This window comes from Anabrus simplex, chromosome 3 (genome assembly GCF_040414725.1).
Source record: "Anabrus simplex isolate iqAnaSimp1 chromosome 3, ASM4041472v1, whole genome shotgun sequence".
NCBI classification, from domain to species: Eukaryota; Metazoa; Arthropoda; class Insecta; order Orthoptera; family Tettigoniidae; genus Anabrus; species Anabrus simplex.
In genome coordinates this window covers 279,770,598-279,785,927 of record NC_090267.1, presented here as the reverse complement: position 1 = coordinate 279,785,927, position 15,330 = coordinate 279,770,598, and the positions used below count along the sequence as shown (strand labels likewise).

General features: G+C 38.0%; 1 protein-coding gene across 4 annotated transcripts in view; it reads left to right on the top strand.

The window, feature by feature from the left end:
- The window catches only part of LOC136867227 (FK506-binding protein 15), a 282,391-nt gene that overhangs the window by 113,450 nt on the left and 153,611 nt on the right, over positions 1-15,330 (top strand). For all 4 annotated transcript variants that reach the window (XR_010859645.2, XR_010859643.2, XR_010859644.2 and 1 more), the window contains one exon: positions 1,323-1,568. Coding sequence is in view for 1 of the 4 variants with exons in the window: in XM_067144367.2 (XP_067000468.2) it covers positions 1,323-1,568 (246 nt within the window). In the remaining 3 variants the exon portion in view is untranslated. The remainder of the gene's footprint in view (positions 1-1,322; positions 1,569-15,330) is intronic.

Below are 15,330 nucleotides of genomic sequence, written 5' to 3'. Positions count from 1 at the left end.
GTTACAGACAAAAAAAGACACTCCAGACAAATTCTGGTCAAATAAGCAATAATCAAGGGAAATTGCATATTGTCCTTCACATAATTTACCTAAATAACAATTCTGTACTTCTCTGTCAGGACTTCTTCTCTCTTGATGTTCATGCCTTAATTCTACGTATCAGCTAAGCATGCATAGTCTAACTGACCCGTGAGCTCCCCCAGCATATGCGATAGCCATATTGGACATCAAATAACCTTTGGACATGGTATTCCCCAGCTCATCAACACTACTGTTTCCACCCCGCTTTAGGGAAACTCGAAATACTCTTCTGTCCTTGTTTCTCATACTTGCTAGGATATTACTCATATTAATAATTACTCCTCACAAAAAGCTAATCACTAAGAATGAAATGGTTTGTCCGGAGAGTTAGCTCCCTTGAATTTACGTGATCATGACAGAGAACAATAAAATTTCCATATTAGGATATGCATCATTTACAACATTTATGTATTAGGAAAAAAAATCATATCCTATGACACCGGTTATGCTTTATTGTGCTAAGAAAATTAGAAATGACATTAACTCATCCATCTGGTGGCCATTTTTCCTTTCACGGGAAACCCATGGTAGAGTTTACTGCTCCATCATTTCGGCGCTGGAGACGAGTGTGTTATCCTTCAATCCTGGTCTGCAACAGTCCATCATCCTGGTTGGCTCATTCACTGCTACAATCTTAAAGTAATCCAAAAGAGGTGTCAACTCCAGCACTCGTCACATGTTCCTCTGTTTACAGCGACACACACCCAGAATTTATACAAGATTTTTCCTTATGCAGGCAAGTCATTCTAATCACAAGCGGCACGCATTCACAGAATGCGTCGGGTAGCTCATAGGACTTGAGGATCCACCATAAACTTTGCAGCAAGAAAGATTTCCATGATCCAGGTACAAGTGGCATGTATGAACTGTGTGGTGAAAATTGTGACAGATACCACTCTGCAGTGTGCAAAAGTAGACTAATATCTTTGACTGAACTGTCTACATAAACTTCTGTTGTATAAACTGTGTGTTTAAAAAATGTAAGTTAACCAGTCATGGCCATTCGCTGAAATAAATACATTTATTAGTAAGCTAATTTGGAAACTGCTTATTGAAAATACTGTTGATTTTTGGTCAGCTTTTAGTGCAGTGCCATTTTTTTATTTGGTTGTAAAATAAATAGTAAATGTGTTGATTTCAACTTGGTAAGTTGCTTAATTGACCTCTTAAAATATGTCCCTTATTCACCTAGAAGTTCACAGCAGTGTTGGCTCACAGTCCTTAACCACTTTCTGTTGTAGGTGAATGGCATGCCTTTTAATATGACTCCTCAGTACAACCACCTCACAACGGCAGATGGACAGATCTATCCTGCTGTGACCATGCCAGCAGTTGCCCCGCACCAGCTGTTCCCAGCTTCAACCAGCGTGGGAACACCGCCTGATAGTCACTTGGCAGTATTTATGTCGGAGAGCAGAGCACAGAACACAGAACTCCGCATGGGAATGAACAAGGTTATAGATAAAGTGGAGCAGGTCCTTGTCAAGGTATGTATTTTTCTGGTATTACTTAGCCTGCTGTTCTATAGCAGGACCATTAACCTGTGGCCCACCCAGCCATTTTAATAAACATTTGCATGTCCCTTATGTTCTTTGAGCGCAATTATATGATATTCATCATATTTATTCCAGTGTTGATACTCTGCATAAATCTTCCACCTTGGGTTAGATTTATCACTTTCATGAGATTTGAAATTCTCATGCTGTACTTGAAAGTCCAAAGCTTGCCTAAAGTCTGCTTAGAGACAAACTGACTTATTACATTCATAAAACTTTTCCTGTATTGTAAATATTTGAGCAGAAGAGGGTGATTGGTGCAGTGTTTGTCAGTTCTGCCGGGCAGATCATTCAATCTTAGACCCCTAGCCAAACCCAGATGCCCAGAAATAACTGGGATAAGCTGAAGACAGTATTCCTACCTTCTTGTATATGCCTTTCTTTGACACTTGTTTATTCCTTTCCATTACTTGAAGAAAATTGTAGTAATGTTTTTGTGGTAATTGACCTCTGTGGAAGTCCCATGTTACTGTTCCACATATGGCTCAGTGTACTAAATAAGTATAGTGGTAAGAATTATATACACAACTTTTAAAAAGGAAATCCACAGTAATCATTATCTTTTTATATAATTTTGACTCTCTGTATTTTGATGATTAGATCACTTTCAAGTTTTTAAGGTGATTTGCCTCCACATTTTATGAGTTCAACGTTATTGAATACAGTGCCTTCAAGTATTCTCTCCATTGAGCACTGCGTGCTTGTAAGGTCTCTATGGCCTGCTTGAAAACTTTCTTTGTCTTCCTCCCGCACACTTGTTCTCAGTCTGCAGTCTTGTGAACTGGGGCTTTTAATTCATGAACTGGTGTTACTATATGCATGTAGACCTAATTTTTTTTTCACAGCTTTATGAGCATTACCAACACTGGTCTCTTGAGAGAATTTTTAAATTTATTCAAAGTTTCACAGATTTTATCTTCTGTTAAAGTATGAGGTCTACAACTTGTTCTGTTCTGCTAGAGCAGTTCCCCACGCTACCTACTAGGATGTGAAATGCAGCCGCTTAGATTTTACTGTTTTTACTGTTAACAATGTAATGTCTGTTAAGGTCAGCGAAAAATGAAATTTGCTCATAGAAAGAAGTCAGGGAATTATTGAATATGTACTTATTAACATAGTGTCCACCCCTATGAAAAAGCGGGGAAACCAGAAAATGTCAGGGAATTTGGTAAATCATGAGAAAACCGAGAAATGTTACGGGATTCGGAAAAAATTCTGGAAAATAGAAGTACTTTTTTTTTCACAGTTTTTACAACATTTATCTAGGGCGTGTCTTTCATGCCAGGAAAAATTTGTGAAGAAAAGTTAATAAACAAGTCACTGATAATAATAATGATGATGGTAATGTGGTGTTGGCAGTACGGAAAAAAAAAAAAAAATGACAGCAAGAAACAAGGAGAAGATGCTGAAATAGACTCTTTGGATGATGTTTTGGATGCTTGTATTTTGTCAATGTTAATTTCCTTATTTTTGTATTTTTTTCTGTCCAAATATATGAAATTTCCTACAACAACAACAGCAACAACATCTATATACACTACTGACAGAGCAAATGCAACACCAAGAAGGAGTGGTCAGAACTTTATGCCAATTGTAGGGTAGACTGACGTCACTGAGGTATGCTCATGATGTGAAATGCGCCGCTGTGCTGCGCACGTAGCGAACGATAAATGGGACACGGCGTTGGCGAATGGCCCACTTCGTACCGTGATTTCTCAGCCGACAGTCATTGTAGAACGTGTTGTCGTGTGCCACAGGACACGTGTATAGCTAAGAATGCCAGGCCGCCGTGAACGGAGGCATTTCCAGCAGACAGACGACTTTACGAGGGGTATGGTGATCGGGCTGAGAAGGGCAGGTTGGTCGCTTCGTCAAATCGCAGCCGATACCCATAGGGATGTGTCCACGGTGCAGCGCCTGTGGCGAAGATGGTTGGCGCAGGGACATGTGGCACGTGCGAGGGGTCCAAGCGCAGCCCGAGTGACGTCAGCACGCGAGGATCGGCGCATCCGCCGCCAAGCGGTGGCAGCCCCGCACGCCACGTCAACCGCCATTCTTCAGCATGTGCAAGACACCCTGGCTGTTCCAATATCGACCAGAACAATTTCCCGTCGATTGGTTGAAGGAGGCCTGCACTCCCGGCGTCCGCTCAGAAGACTACCATTGACTCCACAGCATAGACGTGCACGCCTGGCATGGTGCCGGGCTAGAGGGACTTGGATGAGGGAATGGCGGAACGTCGTGTTCTCCGATGAGTCACGCTTCTGTTCTGTCAGTGATAGTCACTGCAGACGAGTGTGACGTCGGCGTGGAGAAAGGTCAAATCCGGCAGTAACTGTGGAGCGCCCTACCGCTAGACAACGCGGCATCATGGTTTGGGGCGCTATTGCGTATGATTCCACGTCACCTCTAGTGTGTATTCAAGGCACATTAAATGCCCACCGCTACGTGCAGCATGTGCTGTGGCCGGTGGCACTCCCGTACCTTCAGGGGCTGCCCAATGCTCTGTTTCAGCAGGATAATGCCTGCCCACACACTGCTCGCATCTCCCAACAGGCTCTACGAGGTGTACAGATGCTTCCGTGGCCAGCGTACTCTCCGGATCTCTCACCAATCGAACACGTGTGGGATCTCATTGGACGCCGTTTGCAAACTCTGCCCTAGCCTCGTACGGACGACTAACTGTGGCAAATGGTTGACAGAGAATGGAGAACCATCCCTCAGGACACCATCCGCACTCTTATTGACTCTGTACCTCGACGTGTTTCTGCGTGCATCGCCGCTCGCGGTGGTCCTGCATCCTACTGAGTCGATGCCGTGCGCATTGTGTAACCTGCATATCGGTTTGAAATAAACATCAATTATTCGTCCGTGCCGTCTCTGTTTTTTCCCCAACTTTCATCCCTTTCGAACCACTCCTTCTTGGTGTTGCATTTGCTCTGTCAGTCAGTGTATATAAAATAAGAGTTTGGTCTGTATATTGCTCAGAATTTTAAAAGAATGGTATTTCTGTATCAGTCATGTCCACTATAACAAGGAAATGCACTTTTTACTTTTCCGTAAATACAGACAGACGGACAGAAATTACGCAGTTTGAGACTGATCTTCCATTTGCACCACTCCTGTATGAATATCTCATAGCAACAATGAAAAATGTAATGACAAGTTTTGTTAAGTCTCTGTCATTGCAGTCTTCAGGTAACATCCTCAAAATTAATTTAGATAGTATTGAAAAATGAGGCAGACAAGAGAGAACTGGGGAAGATTGGCGAAGCTATTCTGGCAGCGATGGTGATAACTATGCTATTAATCATAAGGGGAGTGGAGATGAATCCAGGCCCTGATATGAGCTGGGAAGACTGGGATAGAATCAGAGGGCTGATAGGAGATGCCATAAAAACATATACTGGAGATGCACTGGTAAAGGAATTGAGCAAGGAACAAGCCAAGGGTTTTGAAGATATGAAGATATGGTTCAAGGAGCAGTGGGGAGCTACGGAAAAAAGAATAGAAGAGAATGAGAGAGCAACGGGAGTGCTAAAAGAGCAGGTGAAAAATCTGGTGAAGGAAGTTGCGTCCCTGAAGAATGAGCTTGGACTTGTTAATCAAGAAGAGATGAAGAAATGTATGTATATCTATGGACTACAGGAAGAGCGAAATGAAGATAAAGTGAAGCTTATATATGAAGTGGTGGACCTCGTCCAAAATAAACTGAAAACTAACTTCATTGAAGTAGATATGGATGATGTAGAAATAGTAGGGAAAGTGAAAGACAGTAGATCAGTGAAAGTGAAGCTGATGTCAAATTTAATGGCAGATATAGTGATAAAAAATGCTAGGAATTTACAAGGTGAAAAGATCTGGATAAACAGAGACTTAGGAAGAGAAGGAGTTGAGAATAGGAAAATCCTACAAAAGCATTTAGGCCGAGCTAGACATCAAGGCCTTCAAGCATTTACTAAGGACCAAAGACTGGTGGTAACGAATGGTGTCTGGTAGCGTGTTTGGTCCGTAGCAAACTGAAAGGTATGGAGGAAGAGATGAAACGGGAAGAGGAGCGATCAAAGTGGCCAAAAAGCAGACAGGAGGACACACAAGAGGAAGGAAGAAACGGGACAACGATGGCTGAAGCGACGAGACAAGAAAACGGTGCAGTGCAAGGTAATGTGAATGGAAGATCAAGTGTGCAGGTTCAAGAAGTGTTATTGGATAGTGCTCCGAAAGGAAAAGAGGATTCATTGATTACCCACCTGTGGGTGACAAGAAAAAGAGAGACCTTATGACTAAGGGGAGGAGCAGGAGCTTGAAAGATCTGTGGGGGAATAGAAATAAAGGTTCAGAAGATAAAGAGAAGAAGGATGACAATAAAGTGTCCAAGAATGACGGAAGGGAGGTAGAAGCTGAGAATGAGAGGGTGACGAGGAGTACGAATAAAGAGGGTGGTTCGGAGGGTGGGGAAAAAAAGCCATAACTAGGCTGAAAGATAGGTTTTGTTAATATTGAAGGTGTATTGAGTAAAATAGGCAATATAAAAGTGAAAAATTTAATAGAAAGCTTTGATATTGTAGCGCTTTTGGAAACATGGCTAGAAATAGGCAGGGAGATAACTTGGGGAGGATTTATGGTGAGACACATGTCAAGGAATAGATTGAACAAAATGGGCTGTGTGACAGGAGGAGTAGTCGTGCTAGTTAAGGAAGAATTTAACGAACGTATAGAGTATATTGAGAGTGGCATCGAAGGTGTGATATGGATAAGATTTAACATGGGGAGAGAGGCAGGGAGAGGGAAACATGTATGTTTGGCTTTTGCCTACTGTCACCCCAAGGAATCTCCATATGCAAATGATAACTTCTTTGAGGAATTGTTATTAGAAATTAGCATCATTAGAGGGAGGTACGAGGACGACGGAATATTGCTATTGGGAGACTGGAATGCCAGAATAGGCGTGCGAAGTGCGAGGAATAGTAAGGAAGAAGAGTTGATAGTAGGAGCAGGAAGAAGTAGTAATGATAAGGTAATAAATAACTATGGTAAAAAACTTTTAGAATTGTGCAAAGTCGGGAATTTCTGCATTTTGAGTGGGTATTGGGAGGGGGACAGAGAAGGAAAAATGACATATATTACTGAACAGGGAGGGAGCGTTATAGATTTAGTAATGAGTTCAGAGCACTTGCTAGATAACATCAAAAGCATAATGGTGGAAGATTGGAACGAATCGAACCACGCCCCAGTATGGGTGAGTTTGGTAAGGAAAGAGGAAGAGAAGAATAGTACGATAGAGGGAGAGAGTGGTTACATTAAATATATATGGACAGAATTCAAAAGAAGAGCTGGATGCATTTAAGAATAAGGAGATACAGTTAATCAGAATTGGCTGGGAAAGGGCGCTGATGGAAAATAACACAAACAGAGCGCTTGAGCTGTTAGAATACCCTATAAGGAGAGTTACTCGGGCAGTTGAGCACAACAGAAGAAAAAAACGGAAGGGGATGGATGGTATGATAGGGAATGTGAGGTTTGTAGAAGACCAGCGCTAGGGGCGTTAAAAGAGTACAGAACAAAAGGAAGGAACGAAGATCGTGAAGCATTTTGTAGGCTGAGAAAAGACTATAAAAGGAAAATTGCAGAGAAGAAGTTGTTGAAGGACCAATCCGAGCTAATAAATAAGGAATGCAGCATGAATCGGACTGAAAAAATTTGGGAGAGAATAAATATGATCAATAAAGGAGGGAAGGGTACGAAGAAAATGAATATTGACTATGCAAAATGGGTAGCATATTTTAGCGAGCTATTAGGAGGAAGGGACAATTGGGAATATAAGGGAAGAAAGCAGGCCGCATGGTCTAACGTGGAAGTAAGCATCCACGAACTAGATAGGGATATCACGACAGAAGAAGTTAAGGAGGTGATTGGGAATCTGAAGATAAAATCAGCAGGAGGGGGTGGGGGGGGGGGGGAAGAATGGTATTAGTAATGTATGCTGGAAACAAATAAGTAAATATGGTCAGATGTTAGAAGGAATTGTAAACCTATTCAATAGGATTTTCAATGGAGCAAAGGTACCGAAGGAATGGGAGTATGGGATAATATGCCCAATATACAAAAAGAAAGGAAATAGAAATTTACCCAATAACTACCGAGGTATAACACTGTTAGACTCATTGAGCAAAGTTTACACAGGTGTCTTAGCCAATAGACTGAGAAATTGGGCCGAAAATAATGGCATAATCTCTAAATTCCAGGGAGGTTTCAGGAGGGGAAGGCAAACGATAGATAATATCATGATTGTGAAAATGCTAGCGGAGAAATACACTGTGCAGAAGAAAGGAAGCTTATTTCTAGCAGCAGTAGATTTTGAGAAAGCGTTCGACAGGTAAGCAGAAAGGTGTTAATAGAAAAACTAGGGAGGTTGGGAGTCTCTAGGAAAATGATACGTGCGATAGAGGTGCTGTATCAAAGAGTATATAGTAGTGTCAAACTAGAGAACAATTTAATAAGCAAACTGATAGAATACAAGCAGGGCCTCAAACAAGGGTGTAAATTATCACGTATATTATTTATACTATTTATAAATGATATATTGGATGAGCATGGAGGGGCTAGGTGAGCTGTACCGGCAGTGGGTAACGTGGAGATCCCAGGACTGATTTTCGCAGATGATGTTCTGTTAATGACGCTGACTAGGGGTGGACTGAAGAACAGTCTGGATAAACTAGTAGATTATGCAAATAAGTGGTCGCTGAAAATTAATTATAATAAAACAAAGGTGATGATTGTAAGTAAAAGGAGGATAAAAAAAGCAAGAGAATGGTGGATACAAGGGGCAAGAATAGAGGAAGTAAATAGATTAGAATATTTAGGAATGACAATGAACAGAAAAGGAGGTTGGGACGACCACATAAAGAAATGCAAGCTAAGGGGGTTGCAGCACTTGCAGCATTAAAAATTCTAGTCGCCAAATACCCAGGAGCAAGCTATAAAGTACTTAGGATACTACTAAAATCGCTGGTCCTAAGCAGAGCTTTTATGTGGTTGAATTGTGGGGATTAGAAAAGAAAAGGGACAGTCTGAATCAATACAAGTTCAGTAAAGCTGTTATGAGGCTACCGCAATGCACAGCTAATGTGGGGGCGCTAATCTTATGCGGGGAGTTCATTGATTTGGATTGTGTCAAAAGGATGCTAAATTATTGGACTAGACTAAGACGAGGAAGCGGCGGCATTCTACTGCATGAATTATATAGATATTGCACCATCCTGAGGGGGGGGTTTCTGTCATGCACCATATTGGGCAACCATTTCTAATATGTGCGTCCCATTGGGTGACCTAACAATTGCTCCGGCTATTTTCCCCTCAATCACCCATCACTCTTACAGACCATTAAACGGATGAATGCATAATAAAATTGATGCTAAGTGTCGTTGGCTAAGTTCGGTTTAAATCCTCATCGTATAAACAGTTATCGCATCATAGAATTTTAGCGATGTCGTAACCTTCAATTTTCCTATCAGAATATTTTATATGGTAATCCTTGCATTGCCACGCGACACCTCTCAGGGATAATTAAATTGCATCTACGAACCATAATATTTTTCGTGAGATCAACTGAGACACCTCCTTTCCTCTTCAATAAATTATTATCGATACCATTCATCATCCTGAATCAATATTAGGTTTTTCAAGTCCAATCATCCGAATATAAGTGAAAAAAAAAAAAATATATATTTTTTTAACTGGATTAATTCAAAATTACTTAAATCCTAATAATATTAGCCTATCTCCTACAATAATAACATCTGAATTGGGTAATCTATAATTTATTTCTTGATTCCGGAATCATAAAAGAAAATCTACTAATAATTATCATTATCAAATATCTTCCTCTTCTCTAACAAAGAAAATAAAATTTAAGTTAACTTCAATCTGATTCAACTATTCTTCTCCATTAGTTAAACGCATCACAAAAATAAGGATAAGTTTTCTTGATTATAAAGTTGAAAGTACATTTTCTTTCTATTGAAAAAAAAATTGTATCATATTATTAGGTTGAAAATAAATCTAAGTCCCTAATCCTAATTAAATTCCATAATAAAATTGTATAATTTGAGTCCATCAGTTCTTGTTTCTTTCTTTTATATAAAAAAAATGCTTATTTTCATCATTATAACATCAACATTCTGTCACAATAATTCACTTGTTTTGATGTTATAACGTTAGCAATCACAAGTAAGTTCCAAATATATCGGCCCAAAAATGGCTATTTCAAATATATATTGTTCTTTAAATGAGAAATATTGGTCACCTCGACCATGTCATTTAGTTAAAATATTCAAATAACACCTTAAAACTAAATGTAGGTATCGTACAAAGACTAATTATAATCGTAGTTCAAATAGAAATTGTACCTAACATATTTTATGGTTTAGCAATATTTAATCAGGTATCTATAATTCCGTAGGAATGCATTTGGTATCCTATTTTATTTAATTGTGGTAGAGATTTTAAATTATGGGATTGTTCTATGAATTAAATTCATTCTTGACAACATGCTTCCAGTAATATTCAGTACAACGTTGATATATATATTATTTATGAAGACAACAAGTTTCCCTTCTTTTATTTATTCCCTACTTGGATATTTCCTTTGAAGACAGTTTATGGCAACCCATGTCTGAAATCCGCGATGTATTTCATTGTACTCGTGTACCACTAACCCAATATATCCCGCATACCATATATATATTTTGCCGCGTACGGCAAACATCATCCTCGGCCCAAATTACGCCGTATTTACCGCCACAATTATCCATAATATGTCATTATTCATTCTCATAAACGTATCACAGGGAATAATTATTCATAATCCCACATTAACATGCCACTCAAATCATAATTTCTCTACGTAAACATTTATCATCATCAACATGACGGCAAATCAACTTAACACCACATTACTGTACTATAACGGTACTCTTTTGGGTTAGAATTCATATATTATGCGCATAAACACATTAGCCTAAAAATGAAATGCATATATAAATCAAATAAGTTAATATGTACTCACATTTCAGTGCGTCGTATCAGCAAACCCATATAGGTTATTCAGAAATCAACTATCTTCTTCAAGAATATAAAATTAGGGTTACGTCACTTTAAATACGATGTTTTTGTCCCATAATGGTTAAAAATTACATTCTGAATCTCTCCTTGCTCAGTTATAAGCATTCCTATCTTATGGCATTGATTGTAACTCCTGAAGAAATACCTATTCCCACATTAATAATAATAATAAGTCAACGAGGACAATTTCATTGCGAAGATGGTAACGACTATGATTTTATCACGAAGAACTACATAAAAAACAACATACCAATGTTCACTATGATTACAACTACTATATTTACTGCATATTAATTTCAAGAAAATAAAATAACTCTTTGGAACTTATCTTGCGATCACTGACGTTAGATGACTGGCTCTGGCTTCGACGTTGTCATCTTAGGATTGCGTAGAACGACTCCATCCTTCGTTATGTCACCATCAGGTTGTAGTTCTGGGACTCGGGATAGTAGAAACAGCTGGGCGGTTTCCGTCAGACAGTCGGCTCCATCTCCGATTTAGCCTCTCATCATGTTGTTGCAGTCAGTCATAAAAGAAAGAAACATTTCCAAATCGGGAGTTAATTTCACATCCATACTCTCAGGAATGTATATCAAGTTTGTATCTAAGATCAGGTTTTTAGGACAGTAATTCAAGGTTAATTCTTTGTAGCAATTTAACAGTTAGAATATATCAAGTTAGCTCTCTAAAAATTTCTTTTGTTCGGCTAATCAACCTATACTGCGTTATGTTCAACTTGATTCCTCGTACGGTCTTGAGCCTATACTCCGACTACTGTTCGGGTATTTTCTAACTCGCTCTTCACGATATTCCTTCGTATATATTTGATTTCCAAATATTCTTTCGCTTCGAAGGTTCTCCAGCCAGAAATTACTGCAATATCTCCCTTCTTATTTACTCAAAGATTGGCTTTACTTCTCGAGGATAAATTTACGTCGTTTTTCGTAACGGACTTTTTTTATTGTTCAGCTACTTCTTCTTGTTTTAACAATCTTGAACACCTTCTATTATTTTTTTACGGCCGAATGGATCCTTTATAACTTTCTGTCTCAGTACGTGATCTAGGCATCTTTCTTCTTCTTCTTCTTCTTCTTCTTTTATGACCACATAGGATCACTTTAGTCAGTCCGTCGTTCAGGTCTCTTTGAAGGGATTGTTCGGGCTTTGCGGTCCTCCCAGTACTTCTTCAGACGCTCCGATCTTCGTGCCCTTTCCTCAGTTGAAAATGTGCGTGTTGTTGGTTTGTTTTGTGTAAGGGTAAAGCGGAGGTTTGTATTCTTGAGTTTTGTATTCAATTTTATCTTATTTTTGGTGTCTTCTGTTGTAAGGCCTATTTCCTTCAGATCCTCTCTTACTTCTCTGATCCATTTACATCCTGTTGTGGTATTTTTTGAGACGAGATTGTGTTGTACTAGTTGTTTCAGAAGTCTCGAGTCCTGCATCCTCATGATATGTCCAAAGAATCCCAGTCTCCTCTTACGCATAGTATCTGTAATGGGTTCTAGCTCTTTGTACACGACTTTGTTAGGTATTAACCGCCACTGTCCATCTTTCTGATATTTTTTGTTGATACAGGTTCTTCCAATCCTCCTTTCAATTTTCTGAAGTCTGTCAGTCTTTGATTGTTTATTCAGGTAAAAGAGTGTTTCTGCTGCATATGTAGCTTCCGGTTTTATAACTGTGTTGTAGTGTTTTATTTTTGTATTTATTGATAGACATTTCTTTTTGTAGATATCCCATGTTAATTTTTGTGCTTTAGCTAATCTATTTGTTCTTACTTGGATTGAGATTTTTTCATTTAAGTTATGTGTTATTACTTCTCCAAGATATTTAAACTGAGTTACTATTTTGATTTTATTACCATTTATGGTGACTTCTTTTAGCTGTGTTGGTTTTTGGGGCATAATTTCTGTTTTTTCAAATGATATTTTGAGGCCAATTTTATTTGCAATGTTTTGAAGTTCTGATATCTGGGTTTTTGCTTCTTTTATGTCCACTGCTAGTAATGCTAAATCGTCAGCAAAACCCAGGCAATTTGTTTTGATTTTTCGGCCAATCTTTATTTTGGGGGGACATTTTCTAAACCATTCCCTCATTACCATTTCTAGAGCACAGTTAAATAATAGTGGTGAGAGCCCATCTCCCTGCCGTAGTCCAGTTTTAATTTCAAATGTCTCTGATGTTTCACCCCTAAACTTCACTTTTGACTTGGTATTGGTGAGAGTCAATTTTATCATGTTTATTAATTTGGGGTGTAGTCCAAGGTGTCTTAAAATTTTAAACAGAGATTCTCTATGGATGCAATCATAAGCTTTCTTGAAATCTACAAATGTTATCACCATATCTCTGTTTCTTCTCCTGTTATAGTCCATTATCAACTTAAGACTCATGATCTGATCAGGACAGCTCCTCCAGGGTCTGAAACCTCCTTGATATTCTCCTAGTTCTTTCTCAAGTTGTAAACTTATCCTATTAAGGATGATTATTGAAAATATTTTGTATGTTATATCTAGGAGAGAGATTCCCCTGTAGTTATTAGGGTCGGTTTTGTCCTCAGGCTATTGCCATGTAGTGAACATAATGTCGCAGAATAAGGTTAAACAATCTTCTTAAATGACATTGACACTGTTTGACACTTCAAAATCTTTTAAAACCATATTCAGATTATTCTATGAAATCTTCAAAATGTTGAAATGTGGCAATCGTGAAAAGAGGTGGACTCAGAAGCCGGTGCTTTATGAAGTTACCAATTATTTCATTCTCAGTTCAATGCGGACCTCGTGAGATGGTTTTAATATGGTTCTACAAAAACATTTTTAAAAAAACATCAAACAAAGTGAATGATTTTAAGAAGATCATGATTTTATTATTAGTTTTGTTTAATTTTAATGATTATTTAAACCAAATTGCATCAGATTTTAGCAATCCAAAGTTTAATAATTGCAAGTCTTGGACAATATGGACTCGGAAATAGTATAATTATAATATGGTTTTTAAATCTTTATCATAGTTTTTATAATGTGTGTGACGTAGATAAACTTATATATGTTTGCCAATGTTTCCAGTGTATATCAGCTGATGATGACGCAATATAAAGCGTCGAAACTAGTCCTGATAAAATAAATATACATGTTGTAATTTCATCTTAACAACATTTTTGGTATTGAATAAGGTGGATACGAATTTTAATAAATTGACATCTTGCTCCTTATTATCATTGTCTTAACTTTACGTTAAATATTTTATCTATCATGCCATTTTAATTTGTTAATTGCCATTGTTAGCTCATATGCTGTTTGCCGAAATGCCATGGCCACTGGACCTCTGAAAAGGAGTTGTTCAAAGCCCTTATGGATATACAATTTAATTTACTGTACTTACTTTTTAAATTTATTTTTTATTTCATTTTAATTTATAACCTGATGTGAATAAGAACATGTATTGGGCGGAAGCCTGTTTGTTCAACAATAAATACACTATTGAAAAATCTTCTGCCTGCATCTAAAGTTGACATATATTATGCTGCTAGAGCAGCACTTTGTGGCACCCCTGAATTAAATGATAGAGATGTGTTAGTGTTTCTTACATCATTTCTAAGAGGAATGGTATCTTTGTGCAAAAGTTATTGGAATGATCACCTCTTGCATGTAGACTGACTAAAGGAATTTCTTGTTTCAGTCTAAATGTAGCCAAGCAAACTCTAAGCAACAAACGGTTAACCATAATTTTTAAATGCCTTTGTTGAAAACAGATGGATGTTGGGTAATGAAAGGGAATTTACTCCTGTTTGTGAGAATGATATCTTCAGAGAAGTAGTGAATTCTTTGTCTTGGAAAGATCAGAGATTAGATAACTTTTGAATCCACACTGTTTTGCCAACAGTAAATTTGAAAACAGAAAAGTTGGGTTCATTTCTGAAAATGCTACTGATATTTTTTCATAGAAATGCTCCACTTGAATGCAGTTTTCCTGTAAATAAAGAAATTGTAGTAGAGAACATGCTACAAGAATCCCTTGTAGCACAAAGAAGAACATATGATGCTATTTCAAACCTCGGCGGAGTTGAAAATATCTTCATTAATAAGAACATGCTCCATGCTACAAGGAATGCTCCAGCATTGTATGTTCAAAATCTAAAGGAGAAATGTGAAGCATTGAAAGTTGAAGATACCATGAAAAAAAAATTAAGGCTACTTTGTTGCTAAAAGAAGTAGAAGAAAAGAAGAGGAGGGTGATGGCAAAAGCTGAACAGTCTTTAGTAGCTATAGATGAAATGTCCTCACTGAAGCAGTAATAATATTCAATTTTTAAAAACTTAAGACGAATTTAATTAGACTAAATTGAACTTCAAGTTTTGAAATTTAATATGCACATTAATTGCTCGTTTATTTTTTGGATGTTGAGTTTTCAAAATGTATTTCAATATTACTGTCATAGCTGGAAAGTACATTTCTAATTTTATTTTTAGTCATTGTGTGTTGGGGGAAAATGTTTATCGTGTCTGGTAAACAGGGACATGTCAAGGAATTTTAAAATCTGAATTTGGATACCCTGTATTAATCTGTAAACA